General features: G+C 52.6%; 1 protein-coding gene across 3 annotated transcripts in view; it reads left to right on the forward strand.

Annotated features, from left to right (window-relative positions):
* EPHA8 (EPH receptor A8) overlaps positions 1–14,561 on the forward strand; it is a 53,190-nt gene extending 38,629 nt beyond the window's left edge. The window contains exons 6-17 of one of the 3 annotated variants that reach the window (XM_039702329.1): positions 1,107–1,231; positions 1,357–1,519; positions 2,267–2,363; positions 3,018–3,085; positions 3,561–3,686; positions 4,432–4,617; positions 5,221–5,282; positions 5,658–5,867; positions 7,831–7,980; positions 9,206–9,396; positions 10,381–10,536; positions 11,839–14,561. In XM_039702329.1, the coding sequence (XP_039558263.1) occupies positions 1,107–1,231; positions 1,357–1,519; positions 2,267–2,363; positions 3,018–3,085; positions 3,561–3,686; positions 4,432–4,617; positions 5,221–5,282; positions 5,658–5,867; positions 7,831–7,980; positions 9,206–9,396; positions 10,381–10,536; positions 11,839–11,953 (1,649 nt within the window). In that variant the 3' untranslated portion in view covers positions 11,954–14,561. Of the gene's footprint in view, positions 1–1,106; positions 1,232–1,356; positions 1,520–2,266; positions 2,364–3,017; positions 3,086–3,560; positions 3,687–4,431; positions 4,618–5,220; positions 5,283–5,657; positions 5,868–6,517; positions 6,784–7,830; positions 7,988–9,205; positions 9,397–10,380; positions 10,537–11,838 lie in introns of those variants that run through there. The other 2 variants (XM_039702330.1, XM_039702331.1) reach the window with 2 other exon arrangements.
* The last annotated feature ends 6,357 nt before the right edge of the window (positions 14,562–20,918 follow it).

Genomic DNA, 20,918 nt, shown 5'->3' on the forward strand with positions numbered 1-20,918 from the left:
AGGGCAGCAGAGCACTTTTAGACTGCTGCTCAGACCCTGACCACACTTATCATGTCCCCTTTCCCTATTCCCCTGCCCTTTTCCCTTTACTGCAGGTAGAACAGTAGGGGACAGGGTGCTGTTAGGGATCTCCCATCACGAGCTGTTAGTCCATTGGTGGTGGAGCAAGAGGCAGTGGTGCTGTGACCTTCCAGAAGTGTCTCCAGTAATGAAGCTGCTTGGTGGCACAGGCACACACACACAATCACTCCAGCACACACTTCAGGTAGCTCTTGTAGAATCACCAACAACAAAGAAGTGGGAAGGGTCTTTGTAGGGAGTTCCGAGGAGGAGGTTTACTCCAGCCACACAGGAAGAAGTCCAGAGACAAAGACAAAACAACAGTGCAGAGTCCAGGTTTAAATATAGGGGACAAGGGGGGCAGAGCAGAGCATCAGGGACTATGGACTGAGGGCTCAGGGCGGTACCGAGGCAGGACAAGGGGTGGCAGCCAATAGGGTAAAGGGGGCGGGACACTGCAGCAATATGGGGCCAATGGGTAAACGGGGAAGGGAGAACATTCTAGGGCATATACATATAAGGAAAAAGGGACGGAGAGGCCAACAGGCCAACCAGGGAGGTAGAAGTGGAGGTACATCTGCATACACAACAAAGCATCCTGGGAGAGACTTTGCTCAGTTGCCTCGAACAGAGGAGACTTTTCCAACTTAGGGGCTGTCCGTCCAAGGAACCATAATGGACCCTTTTTGTGTAGGTCCACCAGCCGCCACACTCTCCATGACCTGCAACCACACTGGTCTTTCTCCTTTCTGGCTCCAGATCACAGCAACTCACCCACTTCCCCTCCTGCCTGTGCTGGGACAGTGCCCTCCTCTCTCATCTTCTCAGAGCTGCTTTACTCCATGGAAAAGAGACTGATGCAGCCAAAACAAAGAAAAGCCTGTTTGCAATCCCCATCACAGCACTCATCTCTACATGGCTTTAATTAAACCAGAAACCTGGTTTAAGCCAGGGATCCTGCCTGGGGCTTTGGTTCCACCCTCCTCTGTTGCTGTCTCCTGCTGCCCCACCTCAGCAGGCACCTAACCCCTGTGTCTGGTCCCCAGCCCCATCACAGGTGGTGGTAGTGCATCAGGAGAGCACAGGCCAGAACAGCGTCACCTTGCTGTGGCAAGAGCCAGACCAGCCCAACGGCATCATCCTGGAGTATGAGATCAAGTACTATGAGAAGGTAACACTGAGCTTGTTTCTCAGAGAGCCCCCTGCCATCAGCCAGCCTTGCAGAAGGGGCTTCTTTGGAAGACTTTGTGGTTGCTGTGCTAATGCTGAGAAGGTTTTGTTGTTGATTTTCCCCAGGACAAGGAAATGCAGAGCTACTCAACTCTGAAATCCAAGAGCACCACTGCCACCATCTCTGGGCTCAAGCCTGCAACCCGCTACATTTTTCAGGTGCGGGCTCGCACCTCTGCCGGCTGCGGGAGGTTCAGTCAGACTGTGGAGGTGGAAACGGGGAAGCCTGGTGAGTGTGTGCTGGTGTGGGGTGTGGGAAGTGTGGGGCAGGGAACATAGGTCCTGGTGATGTCCTTCTCCATGGCCACTGTTCCTCTGCCACACAGGGAGGGGGCCTGAAGGCACATCCCCCCAGTGTTTCAGTCTGCAGGGATTGCTTGAGGTTGCATTCCTGACATGTTTTGAACAAGAGGATACAGACTCAAGTTGAAACAGGGTTCAGGTTGGATAATAGGAAATATTTCTTCACTGAAAGTAGATATTCGAACAGGCTGCCCACAACAGTAGTAGAGTCACCGTGCCTGGAAGTGCTCAATGAATCTGTTGATATGGCACCTGGGGACGTGTTTAAGTGATAGCCTTGGCAATGCTGGGTTAATGGTTGTGATGCTACTGAGCAGTGATCTTAGAGGTCCTTTCCAACCTTAATGATTCTGTGATTCTATGCTTATACATTAGAAAGAATAGGGAGGAAGGATGTAGCAATTAGGGCAGGAAAGACCTGGAGAGGTCCTGAGGCTCCAGTCTCCTCTCTGTACTGGTCTGCTGTGTCCCCATGGCTTTCTCAGATCTCTCCTTGGTTTCCCCATGTGTAAATGGTCCCTCTACACTGGGAGAGGCTCAAAACTGGGAATAGGTGGGACAGTGCTTCATCTTTGAAGATCACTACCGCATTGTCAGCCCAAGGCTTTGTCTTTGAAGACCATGGGGTAGGTATGTTCCTGAGCTCACCCCCTTTCTACCCTGCTTTTTCCAGTGTCTCTCCGGTACGACACAATGACAATTGTCTGGATCTGCCTGACACTCATCACTGGCCTTGTCACCTTGCTGGTGGTTCTGATCTGCAAGAAGAGGTAAGAGTTTTGTGGAGGCTAGTGGGGTTTTCTGTAGGTCTCCAACAGGGACAGCAGAGATGGGAGAATTTGGGCACAACTTTTCTCTTTTCAGTTTGTCCAGAGCATCTATAGGTCCAGGGTTAATAAGCAGCCAAGAGACTTCATTTAAGGATCACCACTTTCCCTAAGTCAGAGCCAGTCACCAGATCTTCACATTATGCCAGCAGGCTGAATAGTAATAAATCAGTGTGTATATTATAATATATGGTATGTGGAATATCAGTAGCACGAACAATAGCAATACCAGTAACAGAACTACTACCAGTACAAGAGCTGACTGGATGGACTGGTGGGTAGGTCATGGGTGGAGAGATCTTTTCTACAGCAGACAGATGCAAGGGAGATTGTGTGCTCTGTATGAGCATGGCTGAACCAGGCACATGGAGCACACATGCTTTTAGCACTGCCAAGCCTTGGAGAGCACCTGGAGAGTACTTTGATCCAGACCAAAGTGTCAGTCCAGTGAGATGCAGGAATGCAGCTGGTGGATGGCCAAGTGTTTTGTCTGGCTGCCCACAGCCCCAGCATGCACTGCCTTCTACCCTGTTTTTGGAATGCTTGTGGGGGTGAGGGATGGGGGCTTCTATTCTGACCCTGGTCCTCCTGTGGCAGGCACTGTGGGTACAGCAAGGCTTTCCAGGACTCTGATGAGGAGAAGATGCATTATCAGAATGGGCAAGGTAGGACACTCTCTGGAAAGAACACCAGCTCCATGGATGGGCAGAGCTGGACTGTTACCCCCTGGCAGTGCTGTGGTTTCCAAGGGGAAGGGTTTTATATGTTGCCTCCTTCTGGGAATGTGTCTTAGGAGATTTGAGTGGGTGATCTGATCCCAGGGGCATCCTGGTAGTGAGGTTGAAATGTTGAACACTGTGCACTGAGAGTGCAGCAGCATCATCCCAGGGAGCAGCAGGCCAGGGACAGGGGTAGGGGGTGATGGAGTGGGACAATCATGTGGAGAACACCTGGGCAGCCAGGTCCTGAACTGCTCCAAAGACACTGCTGCACCAAAGTATGACTTAGGGTTCCTTGCATCTCTGTGGCTTCTCAGCCTGTCCTGCCCCTGCCTATCCTCTGCCCTGTGGCTGGGTGTCCCTCCTCCCAGCAGGGCTGCCTGAGAGTGCTGATCTCCTCTTTCCACTTTCAAACCGGCAGTGAAGTTCCCTGAGTCCAAGTTCTATGTGGACCCCCACACATACGAGGACCCCTGCCAAGCTGTGCATGAGTTCACCCGTGAAATAGAGGCCTCCCGGATCAAGATTGAGAAGGTCATTGGGTCTGGTGAGTCCTGGGGCCCTGCTGCCCCTCTGCATGGTGTCTGCTCAGGGCATTCCATGACCTGAGGTTGTGCCGTGCCCCTGGCCTGCTGGGATCAGAGCTGTGCTCAGCAGGGCATCGTCTGCTCCGTAGCCTTGTGAGATCAAAACCTTGGGTGGAAGGGCTTTGGAGGAGTGAAATAAACCCTTTGGAGCAGCCTGGTGCAGGGGGTTGCTCGTCAGCAGGTGTGGGACTGGCAGCTCAACCTGACACAGCAGATGGCTCAGCCTGTCCCCAGGGGTGTTCCAACATGCACCCATGAAAAAACCTGGAGTGACAAGATGCAAGTGAAATTGCAAGCAAAATGGCACCTTTTCAGAACAAAAGGGAATTTTGCATAGGAACAGGGGCTTTTGGAGAAGCACAGTGCAGAGCTGGAGTCAGAACTTCACCAGCAGCACCCTGAGGGCCTAACCCAGAGGAATGATGCCACTGTAATCACTGCCCTTGGCCCATTACCTTCAGTGACAGGCACCAGAGAGAGGTGTTTCAGATGTTCCTACCCTTCCTGAACTAGAAGCAAGAGCTGATCAATCCTTTCAGAGGATTGAATCCTGGAGGGGTTCGAGGGGATTGAAATCCAGACTGAAACCCAGAGGGGCTGAGGCATGCTGTGAGTATGCTGACAGACTGGATGATTCATGGTGTTGGTGGGTGAGCACAAGAAGCTGAGGAGCTCTCCATGCCCCCACTTTCCCTTGCCTTGCAGGGGAGTCTGGAGAGGTGTGCTACGGCCGCCTGAAGCTGCCAGGGAAGAGGGAGATTCCCGTGGCCATCAAAGCACTGAAGGCAGGCTACACAGAGAAGCAGAGGCGGGACTTCCTGAGTGAGGCCAGCATCATGGGGCAGTTCGACCACCCCAACGTCATCCACCTGGAGGGGGTGGTCACCAGGAGTATGTGGCTGGCAGGGGAGGGAGTGTGTGGCGGAGCAGCGCTGGGATGCATTTCCCTGGGGGCAGCCTGGGAGATGGGGGTCAGGGCTCACTTTGGGTGCACTCCATCCTTCACTGCCCCAGTGGCTTTTCAGGTTTCTGCATTTACCTGGGACAGCCACCCCCTTGCCTTCTTTTCCAGAACAAACTTCCCCATGGCAGTTCCATGCTCTGCAGTGTGCTCTAGATCATTGTTGGTATGGGAGATGTCCTACTCAAAGGCATTTATTTTAAAGGCTGCCTGTACTGAATCATAATTTGAAGTCTTCCTCCAAAAACACACATTCTGATGCAAAGCCTTACACTAATAGCATGCAAATTTCAGCAGGGTAACGAAACTGACCTAGCCATGTCAATAGCACCTGAAGGGAGGGATACCTGTCTGGGTTGTTGCTGCATCCACATCACTGGGACAGTCCTGCCCAGTGCAGGGGTGACACCAGTCTGAGGGGCTGCAGAAGACCCACAGACCTGAATTCACGTCTCTCTCAGTGAAAACCTGGCACCGGGCTTCCTGGAGGAAGGTGACTTCTCTGTTAACTTGACCTCCCTTGTCTTCTGCAGGCAAATTGGTAATGATTGTTACTGAATACATGGAGAACGGCTCGCTAGACACCTTCCTCAGGGTAAGGAGCAAGTTTGTATTTTCATTCACTGCACATCCCCTGGGGCTGGTTCCTGCTCCTCAGCCTCACAGCCAGTGAAACCCCTGTGTGAGAGAGAGCTGTGGGTGCTGGGCTCTCACCTCTCCAGCAGATACAAGCTCCAGGCATTGTGTCTGGCTCCCTGAAGTGACACTGCAAAAGCAGGGACAACAGCCTGAGCACATGTCAGAGGAACGGAGAGGACAGGAAGTGGGCAGGGGCACAAGCAGGAGGCACTGGGGTCAGAGGAGGTACAGAGCCAAAGATGACAGGCACGGGGGGGCTGATTTAATGACAGCAGCACCAACAGAATGGCGGTGAGCACCACAAGCGAACTCTGGGGTATTTCCTTTCCAGAAGCACGATGGGCAATTCACCATCATCCAGCTGGTGGGGATGCTGCGGGGCATTGGGGCAGGCATGAGGTACCTGTCCGACCTGGGCTACGTGCACCGGGACCTGGCCGCCCGCAACATCCTGGTCAACAGCAACCTGGTGTGCAAGGTGTCCGACTTCGGCCTCTCCCGCATCCTGGAGGACGACCCCGATGCTGCGTACACCACCACGGTGGGTGCCTCACAGAGCTGGTCCCTGCTGCTGGTTGCTGCCCCAGGCCTCTGACACATGGGAAAGTCAGAGACTCTCAAGTCAAAATAGGTAGAGCAGGAATGGCGATGTCACTTCCTGGTGATATCTGGGCCAACAGTTTGAACTCAAAGAGCTCCTGAGCCTTAATGCGTTGTCCTTGACACAGGGACATCCCAGAACTGAGTGTGCAGTGAACAAAGAGCAGCAGGACAGGGAGTTATCAAACATTCCCAGCCAACTGCTCCCATGGGGGTGTGTGGCCTCTGTGTCCCCACTGGAGTCCTTCCCTAGGCTGTGTAGCTCCATCCACTCCTCAGTTGTCCTAGAGCCATCAATCCATAGTGGGGTGTTCTGGTCCACCCTTCAGCACTGTGGCCACACACTGGTTTTTCCATGTGACTCTGCCTCATTCATGGATGTAGAAAAGGTGGGAATTGATTTTGCAGCCTGTTTTATTTCATGCAGGACACTTTTGTCTGTGAAGCCATGTTGAGATTTTTCTAGCTGCAATGTGGCAGCTCTGTTTCTTGATGTCCTCCATGGGAGGTCATTAGGAGCAAAATGAAATGCATTTTCATGAAATACCTAGAATATGTTAAATAAATTGAACTCTCTTTGCTCTTCTCTAGCCATGAAAAGAAGTAGTGTGCTCCCCTGGAACACATCTGGTGGACAGCCCTGATGGAGGCCAGTTTGGAGCTGTAGCAGAGGAGTCTGAGCATCATTTCTCAGAAAGACCAAGACTACAGAAGCATAAAGAGCTTCAGGCTCCTTTGGGATAGTAGATGCTGAGCATGTCCCAGAGTAGCTGTAGCTCTGAGGGATGAGTGCACCATGGCCCAGCCCAAAGAACGTGGCCCTTCATGGTCTTTGCTTGGCTTCAGCAAAGTGGAGAAGCTGGGCCAGATGGGCTCCCTGTGTGTGTCTATGCATTCATCTGCTCCTTCTGGTATCTCAAGAAACAGCATGTCATTCCAGATAACTTAACTTTGGGGAAGGTTCCTGCTGCTTGGTTTGTGGTCCTTTAAGGTACCTTGATGCAGTGAAACCCACCAGAGCTGGTTGCTCTGGAGGAAGATTGGATAGTGCATAGTGTGGGCAGAGCTGAACCACAAGGATGCAGTGGCAGAGCCAGGACCTCTGGTGAGGTCTCAGTCAGGGTACCCCAAAAATGAGGTTTCTTTTGTGTTCAGAAACTTGTATTCCTCCTGTGTTGTTTTCAACATGCTCAGGAGATTGCTTCCCCCAAGGAACTCTCCCAAAAGACACATTGTTCATCTTCAGTCCTTATCAAGGCACGTGCCAGAGCAGGCAGGACTCTGCTGGGTAGAGGCAACTCTCCCTATACAGGTATCCCTGAATGGTGATGTCACACCATTCCTGCCCCAGATGCTCTGGGAAGCCCACCCAATGTCCCCTACACTGCAACTTTCCTCTTCAGATGGCTGGTAACCACATTTCCAGCTTTACAGCATTCTTAGTCCATATATTGCTGTTTTTTATCAGCATGGTCCTCAAATTGAATGCATCTGCCTTTTCAGTCTTTGCCTGTCAAAGCAGGGAAGGACAGGGAGCACATCCCATCACTCTCCTTGTCTGCTAAGTCAGGCTCTCTGCTTGTGCACAGAGTCAGCTCCATGCTTGTGTGCTCTGGTAGCCCAGGGCTCCTTTTCATCACTTTGAATTCCTTGTCTCTTGAGCACTGGGGAACCAAATTGTGCATGAAGACCTTGTAAAAGAGCACAGTGTTCTCCTTGCTCTGTTGGAAGCACCTTGAAGTTGTCCCTCACATACACCTCTGGGCTTATTTTGGGCAGATTACCTCCTCAGTCCTTTTTAGAAGATGCCACCCCACCGTATCACTGGTCCAACAGCTGTCCCAGCTGCAGAGCGCAGAATGCTGAGCCCTGCCTGCTCTCAGGCTCCCCTCTCACTTCTCCAGGGTGGGAAGATCCCGATCCGCTGGACGGCTCCCGAGGCCATCGCGTACCGCAAGTTCTCCTCGGCCAGCGACGTGTGGAGCTATGGAATCGTCATGTGGGAGGTGCTGGCCTACGGCGAGCGGCCCTACTGGAACATGACCAACCGGGACGTGAGTGGTACCAAACCTGCCCTCCTCCTGCCTTCCCCAGGCCAGTCTGGCAGGGGGCTGGGAACAGGGGCACAATGATCAGCTCTTGCCTCTCTTCACCTCCCCAGGGGGCTGGGAACAGGGTGCATGTCCCCTCTGTGGTGACAGCAGTCCATCCCTGCACTGCACAGCCTTTGCCTTTGCAGTCCCGTGGAACCCAGGAGTGACCAGAGCTCATATATTGACCTACCTGCTGGCTCTTTCCAGTCTTGCCCCATTCCTGGGGACATTGACTTCAGTTCCCAGTACAAATGCAGGCAAGAAGATCTCTGCCGCACTGGCTGTGCGCTCTGCGGCTGTCTGCAATCCTGTCTCTCTGCTGGCTGGAGAGAGTCAGCTCCTGTTGTGCCACATTTTCCAGTCCCTGGAAGGGGTCAGGGCTTCCCTAGGATCATTGCAGCCCCACTGCACCAGCCTGCCAGTTCCAATGCTGGGCATCCATCCCTTCCATTGTCCAAATGAGGCTGCTGAGAGCCTCAGCCTAGCACCATCCAGCTGTAGGCTTTGGGCTTGTCTGAGTTGTGTGGAGCCATTCTCACCTCAAGAGTAGATCTGAAGGGAAATGTAGGTTATAATCCTGACCACAACCCGAGGGCAAAATTTTCAAAAGGAGGCAGTAAAATGAGTATTTTGGCTCTGTAGATCCACGGGATTCCTTTTTTTACCTATGAGTACTATAAATCTCCCCCTATGCTGGAAGCCCCCTCTCTTCCTACTTTTTTTTTTTTTTTTTTTTTTTTTTTTTTTTTTTTTTTGTGGTGGCTTTGGTGACAGCATGGCATGAATGCAGTGGCTTACACTACCTCCTCCACAAAATTTCTTCAAGCAGCATTTCCTCCATTTCCTCCAGCCTTGCCAACCAGTGCCACACCCTGGGTATAGAAAAACTGAGTGTGAGTGCAGCCCTTATGGCTTGTCTGCTGGAGGGAAGCTGCAGTATTTTAGGCCACTGGACCACTAAACAACTCTTGTCATAGCACTGATTTCCTGCGGGTGTGTGATGTCCAGCCTGCTGCCAGCTCTGCACAGAACCTGCACGCAGCCATTCACTTGTTTAGTGCTGAGCTTGTGCACATCCCTCTGCTTCCCATTCCACGGCCCCAGCAGCTTTCATGGCTCTTCCCACTGGTGGGGCTGGGACTGGGATGGGGGTGCAGCCCCACTGCAGCTTGTGGCTTCCTTCCAGGTCATTAACTCCGTGGAGGAAGGCTACCGCCTGCCTGCCCCCATGGGCTGCCCCAGCACCCTGCACCAGCTCATGCTGGACTGCTGGCAGAAGGAGCGCAGCGAGAGGCCTCGCTTCTCCCAGATTGTCGGCATCCTGGACAAGCTGATCCGCAACCCCGACAATCTCAAGTGCACGGGCACCATGAACAGGTGAGGGCCCCCTGACCCCCCTGTGAGCAGGCCTGATGACTTGATACTGGTCAGAGCATGTGGGTTGCAGTCCTGACTGGCTGCCCTTGGGAGCACGGACATGCACAGGCCCCGTGGACATAGGTTGTAGTGAGAAACTTCCTGCACTTCATCCCCTTGCTTCCACCATGGCATCCCCATGCCAAGGCCAAGGAAATGCAGTAGTGCCTGTGCAGCAGTATCCCTGCCTTTATCTGCCTGCTAGGGCTCTCTCTCTGTTCTGCTCTGCACGATCTGCAGATCAGCTGTGTCACAGCTGTGTGCCCAGGTGGGCAGGTGACCACTGGTATCTGGCCTGGATCAGGAATAATGTGGCCAGCAGGACCAGGGCAATGATTTCCCCCCAGTTCCCCCCTGGGGCACTGGTGAGGCCCCACCTTGAATCCTGGGGTTGGGGGTCAGTTCTGGGCTCTTCATGACAAGACAAAAATGGAAGGCCTAGAGTGTGTTCAGAGCTGGGGAAGAGTCTGGAGCACCCTGGCCCCAGACTGAGGGAGCTGGGAGGGGCTCAGCTAGGGGAAAAGGAGGCTCAGGGGACCTTCTGGCTCTCCACAACTGCCTAACAGGAGGTGCAGCTCGGCAGTAACTGGCCTCTGGTCCCAGGGAATGAGGGACAGGAAAAGAGAAAATGGCTTCAAGTTGTGCCACAGGAGGTTTAGGTTTGATATTAGGGAAATTTTTTTCACAAAAAGCGTGGTCGGACCCTGGCACAGGCTGCCCAGGGCAGTGGTGAAGTCATCGTCCCTGGAGGTGTGGATGTGGCACTTGGGGACATGGTTTAGTGCTAGCCCTTGCAGTGCTGAGTCAACAGTTGGAGTTGATGATGTTAGAGGGCTTTTCCAACATTAATGTTTTCCAGACTCTATAGGTGCATTCAGGCGGCCCTCACAGCCTGGTCACCTTGGACCAACCTTTCTCATCTAACCCGTTCTGTTCTGCTCCCAGGTTCACCCAGACACGCTTGGACAGGGGTCTCCTTGACCTGAGCAGCTGCTTGACTGTGGAGGACTGGCTGGACTCCATCCGGCTGGGGCACTACCGGGACAACTTTGCCATGGCTGGCTACTCCTCCCTGGGCATGGTGATGCGCATGAACATCGAGTGAGTAGCAGGGAACAAACAGCACTGTTTGGGTGTCCCCAGACCCACACCAACCCGCCAGCCCCAAACAGTGACCGTCCTGCCACTGCTGGCTCGTTCCAGTTGGTCCCTGGTTCCAGAGACATAAGTCCAGGCAAACGGTGTTGAGGCTTGGGACAATGCCCAAGGCTGAGCTTTGAGGGAAGGTGTGGGAGTTGTACTGAGAGGCTATGAACTCCAAGTCACCTCCAGCGCTCTGTGGTGGCTCCCTAATGTCACCATAGGCCCATAGGAGGTCATTCAGGTTGCAAGGTGCTCCAGGTTGGGTTGCTAGCCCAATCTCCTGGTCACAGCAGGGTCAGGCAGGAAGTTGCTGTCTCCTTGTGTTTCTCATCTTTGTTTTCCCTGCAAAAGGCACCTCTGGACTAGGGTGTGGCTGTGCTATTCTGCACAGCTTCTCTAGGATCACTGGGAAACAATCTTAGCTGGGTGTTACCTTGGACCTTTGTCAGACCCCTGTGCACAGGACTGGCTCCCTGCTCAGTGCAGCAAGGAGGGAGACATCACTGCAAGGTCATTAACACATTACCAAGGGTGGGTTAAGTAAGTAGAGCTGGAGAAGATCTGTCTCATCACCCTCCTACTGTAAGAATCTCAATCTCCCACCTATCTAGGGAGTTTCCAAGGTGCAGCATCCAAGCAGTACCAGAAAAGAAGACAACTATGCCAGCTCCTGCCCTTATACCTGCTTACATCCCTCATCCCTTGCTGTTACCAGTAGTGACAGCCTGTTCAGCCTCTAAGGAGCCTTGTTCCCTGTCCAAAAGGCATGGAGCTGCTGGACAGTGGTTCCTGTGGCAGTGAAAGGGAAGGCAGAGAGACACAGAGAGTTGTCACGTGCATTGATCGGGGCTATACATGGGGCCTTTGCTCTGGGATTGAGCTGATAGTGATCCTTGTTTCTCATGCACATCAGAGAATCTTTTGAATGGGGAAGGCTCGTCATCCATCCTTCTGACTGGGTTATCTGAGGGCATCTCACTAAAACTGAATCCAATTTCACAGCATCGATCTTGTCACCTACGAGCCTGTCAGGAGTGATCCTGCTCCTGTTCCCCACAGGGCTGTCACAGTGGCCTTGTCAGGAGGACATGTCCAAGAGAATGGCAGTCTCTCTGTCCATGGGAGGATGTCCATGGACCCTCAGCAGGATCAGCCTTGTGCTGATGGGCAAGTGGAGAAGAGCCAGGCACTGGTCCACGGGGTGCAGTTGTCTCCCTGGGGCCTGGCACAGGTGTCTTTGACAGTGTCTTTGTTCTCCAGGGATGTTCGGAGTCTGGGCATCACCATGATGGGCCACCAGAAGAAGATCTTGAGCAGCATCCAGGCCATGAGATCCCAGCTGCTGAACACAAATGGCCCCAGGAGGCATCTCTGACCAAAAGCTCTGCAGAGCTGCATCAGGCATTCCTCAACACTTACCCTGGCAAAGGGGCTGCAGGGTAGTGAGCAGGAACAGGGGCACCAGGAGCTGGAGCCCTGCCAGCATCTCTGTGATTTCAGCATTGGTGGAAACATGGTATTCCAGATACCTTGGTGGTCCTGTTGCTTCCTTCCCCCAGGTGAAGGGGGGAGCAGCCTTCCAAGCAGACACATCATGACTCTGCTATTTCCCTGTGGGACTGGGGGTCTCCCCATAACTATGCAGGACAGGAGACAACCCCTTCACCCAGTGGGATGGTCCAGCTGCTCCTGCAGTTGGAGGGGTATCAGACACATCAGCAATAACCAGGAGCAGTGGGCTGGGCTTGCCATGGCACACAGCTCCTTTGGACCAGGCAGCTGGGGAGCTCCTGGGCTCTCTGAAGTGAGCAGGGCTCCACGTGCTGCACACAGCAGAGACAGCCCTGCTTCCTGTACCTCCCAGCGTACTCCAGCCTGGGCCTCCTGAGCTGCACCAGCCTGAAGGTGACTTCATGGTCCACCTGTACCAAGAGCAGGAGGGCAGGGGACAGAACACAAGGTGGCAGTGCCAGGAGCATCTGGCTCTGCCTTCAGACCATGCTGCCCAGCTGGGAGGAGAGTTGTCCAGGGCCTTCTGCCTGGAGACTCAGAAGCCCTGGAGTGCTGCAGGACACTCCCCACCTCTTTAACCCACCAGCACTATTCCTCCACGGATCCAGCACAGCCCTCCAGGCAGCCCAGGCATATTTTCTAGGGCCACAAGCTCAGGTTTTTCTGCCAGCAAAATCATCCTGGCCTCCCCCACAACAGAGAGGAATGGGAGAGTGTGCTCCCATGTCACTGGACAGAGGGACAGAGAAACAGCTCTTCTTTGTCATATTGTCCTAGAGAAACCCAAGAGCTGTGCCATCACCTGGCTGCCAGAGCCCAGGGCTGCCAGATCACCTGAAGAGAAGGGATCCTGACAGTGTTTCCAGCTACAATCACAGCATCCGCTGGGGACAGAGGCTCTGGGCACACAGGATCTCACTGCTGGTGACCCCAGTGTCTGGGAGAGTGGTCTGTGCTCCACAGGAGCATCTGTCTGGGTGAGCTTGCCTGGTGCTGAGCAGTGGCCTCCAAAGATGTGTGGAGCTGGTCCAAGAGGCTGACCTGAGTGCAGATGAACTGGGGAGTGGGGCAGGCTGTGGACTGGGAGTTTCCTTTTGGTGTAAATACAGTTTTTTATGGGTTTGGGAACTGTTTTACTGAAGTAGGATGTTAAGTACACAAAATGGTCTCAAAGCACAGAAGCCTCAGTTGTGGGGCTGAACTCACTGCAAAAAAAAAACAAAAAACACCTGCTGGGAGCATGGCTGGGGTGGGGGTGACTGGAGAGGAGCCACACTCCCTGCAGGGTCCAGCCTGACCCACAGCACCCTGTCCTTCACACGGCACAGCAAACCCAGCATCACTCCAAGGCAGGTGCTGGTGGGATGTGGCCTCAGGGCTGTTCCTGCCAGGCCTGTTTGGCACAAGGGGGGTGGGGGGTGGGTTGAAGCCATTTCTCAGCTGCAATAATCCTGGCTAAACCAGCCTGTCCAGGGCTGGCTTGGCCTTCCATGCAGAGCACCTGTGTGCTTGCTGATGGATTCTCTGACTATGGCGGGTACTTTACTTCTTCCTATGGAAGCTCTTTGTAAGGGGGACAGATGCAATGTGTTGTTTCATTTGTATTGCACCCTGCATCCTGCACTCAGCCCTGGCACACCCCCTCCCCACAGCCAGCATGTGATGAAGCTCATCCAAGCCCTGCAGCACAGGGGGCTGGGTGCTGGCCCTGTCCTCTCTTCCCAACATTTGGGACTCCATCACAGACACACTGGTGAGAGCAGAGGTCAGACCAGTGCCACACCTGTGTCCTTGGGGTTTGCTGGACAACCCCAGTCAGGTGGGCTGCAGGATCTGAGGCTGGGAGCTGCCAGATGGCCCCTTTCCAGGTGGTTCATGAGTCAGATCCTGCAGTGTGGGGTCACTGGGCTGTGGGGATGGTGGGGCAGGGTTTGCCTTTTATGTTCAGAGTGTGTGCTTCCCCCTGGATAATAAAAATCCCTCTTTCCATGATCCATCTCCTTGCCTGTTACTGTCACTGGGCTGCACAGAGCTGTCACCACTTGCAGTGAGGACAGGGGACACCCCAGCTGCTTCAGGGGGACCAGCACAGACATGCTCAGCTAGTCCCACCTCCCTTGCTCCAGAAAGCCTCCCACAAGTGAAGGATGCTTCCCTACAAAGCAGGAGTAGCCATGGGATGGGCCCACAAGGACAGGGAAGAGCCTAGAGGATGTTTTTAGGCTCCCAGGGAGTGGTGCTGTGGACTGGGAGAGCACTCCCCAAAACCACCAAGTCATTGCTATGTAGGAGTGTCTCATGCAGGACATGATGCAAGAACAAGATACCTTGTGTGCAAAGGCTCCTCTGAACCTCAGGGGTATCTTGCAGGTTTTCCTAGACTCAGCCTTACCATCTTCTGGAGATGCAGATTTTTTTTAAGAAAGAAGAGAAATTAACACCAAAAAACCAAACAGGTAAAACGTCAGCCCTCATCTCCTGAAGTCTGAGCTACAGTATACTGTATGTATTCTTTCTGAAGGTGTTTAGCTGTGTTCCAGCTGCCCTTCAGAGAAGGATTTACCAGCAAATGAGTTGCAGGACAAAGAAAACATCATTTTCAGGAAATGCCCTATAAAAGAAAAAGGGCCCCACAGCACAGGCTGGGGTGGGCTCTAAAGCTGTCACTACCTGCTCATGTGCCTCCCAGCTTTGGCACACTTCAAGGACAGAGGTGACTGTTCACTGGCCCCCGCCTTGCTCCCCATCCCACACATGAGGAAAGGCCAGCCCAGGGCTCTGTCCTACCCCAGCCTGCCTGCACACTGTCAGGTTATCCTGCCAGAGCTTCCTTCCTCACAGTCCCCCCTCACACCACTCTCTCTGCCCCTTTACAGAGGCACAGGTCCCAGGCTGGACAAGCTACTCTGGGTCAGTGTCCCCTGATTGAGCTTTCAGGTCCTGTGCTCTGCATTGCCCTTCACCTATCCCATTGCTGTATTTACATTTCCCATCACTATAACCCTGACTTTCTCCTAACCCTTCTCCTTTACCCAGAGAAGCTGTGGCTGCCTCAGCATCCCTGGAAATGTCCAAGGCCAGGTTGGACAGGGCTTGGAGCAACCTGGGATTATGGAAGGTGTCCCTGACTATGGCACGTGGTGGGGAACAAGGTGGGCTTTAAGGTCCCTTCCAACCCAAACCATTCTGTGATAAATATGATTAGATGGAATCTCTGGAGGTCACCTCATCCTGCCTCTCCTGGTGCCTGTGCAGTGCCCACACCTGTGCAGGTTCTGCTCAGTCTCTCATCACATCATGCAGACAGGGACAGCAACTACATCATACCTTGCTCACGGTCCAGTGCTGTCACTGTGCACAGTGACACAGCCTGGGCGTGCTGGAACCTATTACTGTTCACTGAGGACACACATTTCACTACTGTATTTCAGTTATTAATAAAGCCAGTGTCCACATTGTGCAAAACGTATGAGATTTTCTTACATTTCTTAGACCAAACACTTGGGAGGGTGGATGATGCTGGTGCCTGGCTCCTTCCCTGGGCAGGGGCAGGGGCACTCAGCCAGGCTGCTGTGCATGGCTTTGTGTGGGGAGGGGCCTGGTCATTACAGCATCCCTGTGAACATCATGCCCAGAGCATCACCCTGCTCACAGCCTCAGGAAGATGAGTTGTGTCATTTTTAAAAATATTGCCAGGAAATTGCTGGTCTGGCAAAGGTCCATCACTGGAGACACTTCTCCAGGACACAGAGCTGTGTTTTCAGAGCTCCTGCACTCCCATCTGGCCAGGCTGGGGTCAGGGCTGCACCCAGGGATCCTGATGGCTGAGAGAAATTGGCTCAGCAGGAAACCCCTTGAGAAGAGGATCCTGGGGAAAGGGCTGGTCAAGAGGCAAAGTCTTCCATCCAAGGAGAGGTGATGGACACCCTCACTAATATACACCAGGAAATAAACCCCTTCCTGTACCAAAAGAGACCTCAGGATTTTCACACCTACTTAAATGTCCCCCAAGAGGATTTTATCCCATCTTGCACCACTGGGAGCTGGTCTTTCCCTGGTAAAACAGCTTTTTTTTTTGTTCCTCCTACTCACACCAGCATTACCTCAGGCTTCCAGTAAGTCATCTCGGAAGCATTTCCTTTGCAGCTGCCCGGGCCGGTTTGGCTGTGTCATTCGGAGGTGAGGCTCTGTGACTCCGTGTGCCTGGAGGTGGCAGTCTGGACCTGCGGAGCACCTGCCGAGCCCTGCGTGGAGCCGCCGCCTCGGCTCTCCCCGCACTCACTCCTGGTGCCAGCCTTGCACAGGTTTGCAGGGGTCAGATGCGTTCCAGGGCTGGCAGGAACAGATGGTGAACTCGGCTTCGGCTTTCCTGATACCAGTCCTGTCTGATCACATACCAGCTTAGTCTGCCAAGAAGGCTGTATTCCCAAACCACCTTCTCTCCTTGCTTTTAGCACAGTCGTTTAGCATCATGTCCAAATAAATTACTCAGGATAATTTGATGTAAGATAGAAATATCAGCCCCAGCTGCTGCTTTAACTCTTGGAAGGATTTTGGGTTAAGTGTTCTGCGTGGGTTTTGAAGTGTCCCACAGGTCATGTCTTGAAAACCACCATCAGGGATTGAGATTATATCATAGCTCACCCCAGGATGACAGAAGTGCCCACTCTGCCACCAGCCCAATGTCTCCCCACCTCAATCCAGCCAGGCTTGGGGAGAGATGAGCTGGGACTGCAGCTACCCTGACTTCTGCTGCAGGCCTGGGAATATGGGGCAGGACTCAGAGCAGAGAGGCAGGTGTCACATCAGGAGACCAGGTCTCACATCTCAGAGCAGTCACCTGCTGTGACAGGAAAAAGGAGGAAGGCAATGGCAGTGCACCCCCTCCTGCAGGGGGGACTCCCTCTCCCCTTTGGGTGTAAACCTGCCCTAAGCAGCCTGACTGACCCTGCAGTCACACCATGTACATCCCACTGGTCCGTGGGACACACCCTGAAGCATCCCACTCCTCAGGGAGTGCCAGAGGACAGCCCAACAGCCCAGCTCCTCAGGGACCTCTGTCCCAGCCCCCAGGCCTGAGATGGAAGGGTTTGCTGTGCATGTGAGCAGGATCCTCATCCCTGTACCCTCAGCAGTTTGTTGGGCCATCATACAGCAACCTCTTCTGAACAGGTTGTCAAAAATCCCCAATATCCATTCAAACAACAAAGCCTCTTAACTTTCCTGGGTGAAAACTCCTGTCAGTTGTGTTTTGGGAAACCCCACTGCACATCTCCTGCTTATGACGGTCCTTCCAGAATAGAATTGCAGATAATCTGCAAGTGCCAGAAAAGTTTCTGGATGCAGAGCTGGAAGTATTTCCCTACACACCATCCTGCTCATTTCAGGAAGAAAAAAACCAAAAAGCAAGAATTTGTTCACTGAGTTAAAGCACAAAGGGGTTGCACACCACATGGGAACCTTGTGGAAAGGGTAAAGGCTTTGGAACTTGTTGATCTCGAATCCCAGCCATGACAAGTTTTTTCATTTTGCTAATGCTGAAAGAAGGTGAAATTATTCCCTCACTGTTGTCTGCCTGACCCCAGACTCTTTTAAAGATTTATTATTACTCATCATGTCTCTCATTTCCTCCCTGAATTCTAAACCTCCTGTCACAAAGTTGTCCTGAAGAGTGATCCTGGCAGGGAGTGGGCAGGGGGGAGGCACTGAGCAGGTAACAACAGGTAATATTCCTTCCCAAGCACAGAATGGTGCAGAGGATGGGTGAACTGAGGACCCAAAGGAATGGCAGAAGATGTGCTTGGGGAGAGTTAGGCTGGCTATCAGGGAAAAGTTCTTCCCCCAGAGGGTGCTGGGCACTGCCAAGGCTCCCCACTGAATGGGCACAGCCCCGAGGCTGCCACAGCTCCAGGAGCATTTGGACACCACTGCCAGGGATGCCCAGGGTGGGGTTGTTGGGGTGTCCTGGGCAGGGCCAGGAGTTGATCTGGATGATCCCGTGGGTCCCTCCCAATTGAAAATGTTCCATGATTCTGTCATTCCGTGATTCTGTTATAGGCAACAACCAGATAAGGCCAAATCAATAATTTGAGAAAGCCAGATTAAAATTCAAAGAAGATAGATTTTATTTCACGAATTGAAATACAATCTTTGACAGCCACAATCAAAGGGACAGCACCAAGCCCAGGACTCAACACTGGGTGAACACAGATCTGATCCCCTCTCACATCAGTTCACAGTCAGTTCAGTGAGCCCTGATTATATACTGTTTTTCTTGCCCAGAACGAAGTTTCCTTTGTTTCTTTCTTTTTCCCAAATAGTCATGTGGTCTTCATCCCCTGTCCAATGTTGGAAGAATCCTATATTCTAGCAGACAGAGCTTCATCTGGGGAAAGATTCGAATATTCATGCAGTCCTCTGTCCTCCACCGGTGCTGGAGGAATTCTGTTTCCTGCTTGGACAAAGCTGTCTTGGGGAATACAATACAGAGTCCAGGAAAAGATACATGGAAAGTCCAAGTTACGAGTTACAGGAACTGGGTATTCATTCACATTCGAGTCCAGGGCTGTCCTCGGTTATCTGGGGTCATTACTGGCCTTATCTGGGGTCATTACTGGCCGGTGATGGCTTGGATGTTCTGAGATTCCTTGGATGCTCAGAGTTTCCGAAGGAGCAAGTTCCTTCACCTGCAAATTAAGACTCCTATTCAGTGACCACCTGTGCTTTACAATCCAGTGAGGTAATAGATTTTCCAACCCCTATGTAACCCTAAAACCTGGGTGCTTTTTATAACATACATTCTACCAACATGATTTAATATCTATTTTTACAAACACGAATTTAATATATATTTATCACAATTCTAAGAAGGAGAGGTGAGGGATGTGGCACAGGCCATGGGGAGCAGTGGCCTTTGTGGTGGGACAGGAGCTGAGGGAACACGGCAGGACCAAGGCAGTTTGGGTGGATGGGCTTTGGTGACCAGTGGGACATGAGCTTGGGGACCAGTGGGTGAGGCAACACAGGCAGGGATGTCCCAATGTCACCAGGTGATCACCAGGCAAGCTCACACCTCAGTGCAGAGGCGATGAGATGGAGAGGCAGGAGATGACAGAGAGGCAGGAGATGACAGAGACAGGAGCAGCAGGATTACGGTCCCTGCCCAGCAGGACTGATGACATCTCTCATGGACACACAGCAGGAAGGTGTGAAACCCCATTTAATGCCTGGGTCCTCTAAACCTGTTATCAAAAATGAGGTTTCCCATTACAATTCCTTTATTTCTCTCACATTCAGAGCTGCCAGTGAAGGGTCAGCAGCACTTATGAAATTTTCAGTTCTTGTAGGTTTTGAATTTACATGTTTTTTCTGTATCTGAGCTGGAAGAAGATTATGAATAAAAGATTAAAATTGGAGGTCTCCAATAATTTAAGAGCAATGCAATGGGCATTTATTCCAGGAACAAGCAGGAGCTAAACACCACTCCGTGTATAGCAAAAATTAGCAGCAAACTTCAAACAGGGCCTAAACAAAAAGACTGTACTCTTTGATGTGACACTGCTGGGGTGTGGGGAGAGGTCCCCACTGCTGGGGACCTGGAAATCTCTGGGCTCTGCAGGGTCTCAGGAGCAGAGCAGCAGTCTCCTTGACTGCAGATACTTCAGAGGACACACAAGTCCACCAGCTCCATTGCTGCAGTTCTGTCACTGAGAGGTGTGAACATTGCATGGAAGCACCTTGCTTAGGGAGTGGAGTTCTTCAGGAGAGATGGAGGGATGGGAAAAGGAAGGTGAATAGGACAGATTCAGGTGAAGTAGGATGTGGCTGAGGCAGGAGGAGGAACAGGAGATAAGGAGCACAGGGAAGTCAAGGTAGGCCTGAGGCAGTAGCTGAAATAAGAGCCCAGGGCAAGCTGTGCCTGGTGTGGAAAAGGGCTTTTCATAAGTAGAGGCAAACATTTATTGAGCACAGGCTTTGCAAAGAAAACAAACACTCTAGTGAAATCTTTGGTGTCTCTGCTCAGAGAGATGAAAACAGGATGGGACTTGCTGGTGTGTGGCCCCTTCTCTGCCCATGGGCACGTTTCTGTGCATGCTCTCACCAAGCAAAAAAACCCCAGCCCTTGCTCCTATCAATACCTGACCTTCCTCCCTGAATCCTTGCTTTTCCAGGCCCTTTCATTTATCAGTGCTCTGGTACTTCAGGGAACAGGCACAGATGGTTTGTCATTCCCAGCACAGACCCTCTCAGGCTTTGTCAGGATAAGGGACATCCAGCCTGAGGGGAGGTGTGAATCTCCTCAGTGCTGTTCCTGCCTCTGTTTCCTGGTGCTTTCTGAGTCCTGCTCCTTTCTGAGCCAGAAACTGAGCTCTCACCCCTCCATGCCTCAGCTCCTTTGCCTGCACTGTGACAGTGAGCAACACCCACCTGTGTTTGCAGTGGGCTGGGATTGCCTGTTCAGAGAGCCCCAGGGGCTGGGGCTGGCAGTGGAGAGGCAGCAGAAGAGTCTGTAATCAGGAGAGGCTGGCAGGACTCCAGCCATGCTCAGCCAGGACATGCTGCACCCCTGGATGGGACACGCAGTGCTGCAGGACAGCCTGACCTGTGACAAGTGACAGCGACACCATGAACATGATGCTGGACAGGAGAACCTCGAGGTCCCTTTCACCAGCCCTGCCCATCCTATGAAATTTCCAGGCAGTGAAACCTCTCTAAGCAGCAGAACTCATTGATAAATGCTGCACATAAAGTACCTAAATGTCATCACGCAGCTTTCTGAGACATTTCCCCACCTTCCACCTCTTTCATCAACAAGGGCTTGGCACTTC

The sequence above is a fragment of the Passer montanus genome, unplaced genomic scaffold, assembly GCF_014805655.1.
Source record: "Passer montanus isolate IOZ18808 unplaced genomic scaffold, ASM1480565v1 scaffold155, whole genome shotgun sequence".
In the NCBI taxonomy this organism is placed as follows: Eukaryota; Metazoa; Chordata; class Aves; order Passeriformes; family Passeridae; genus Passer; species Passer montanus.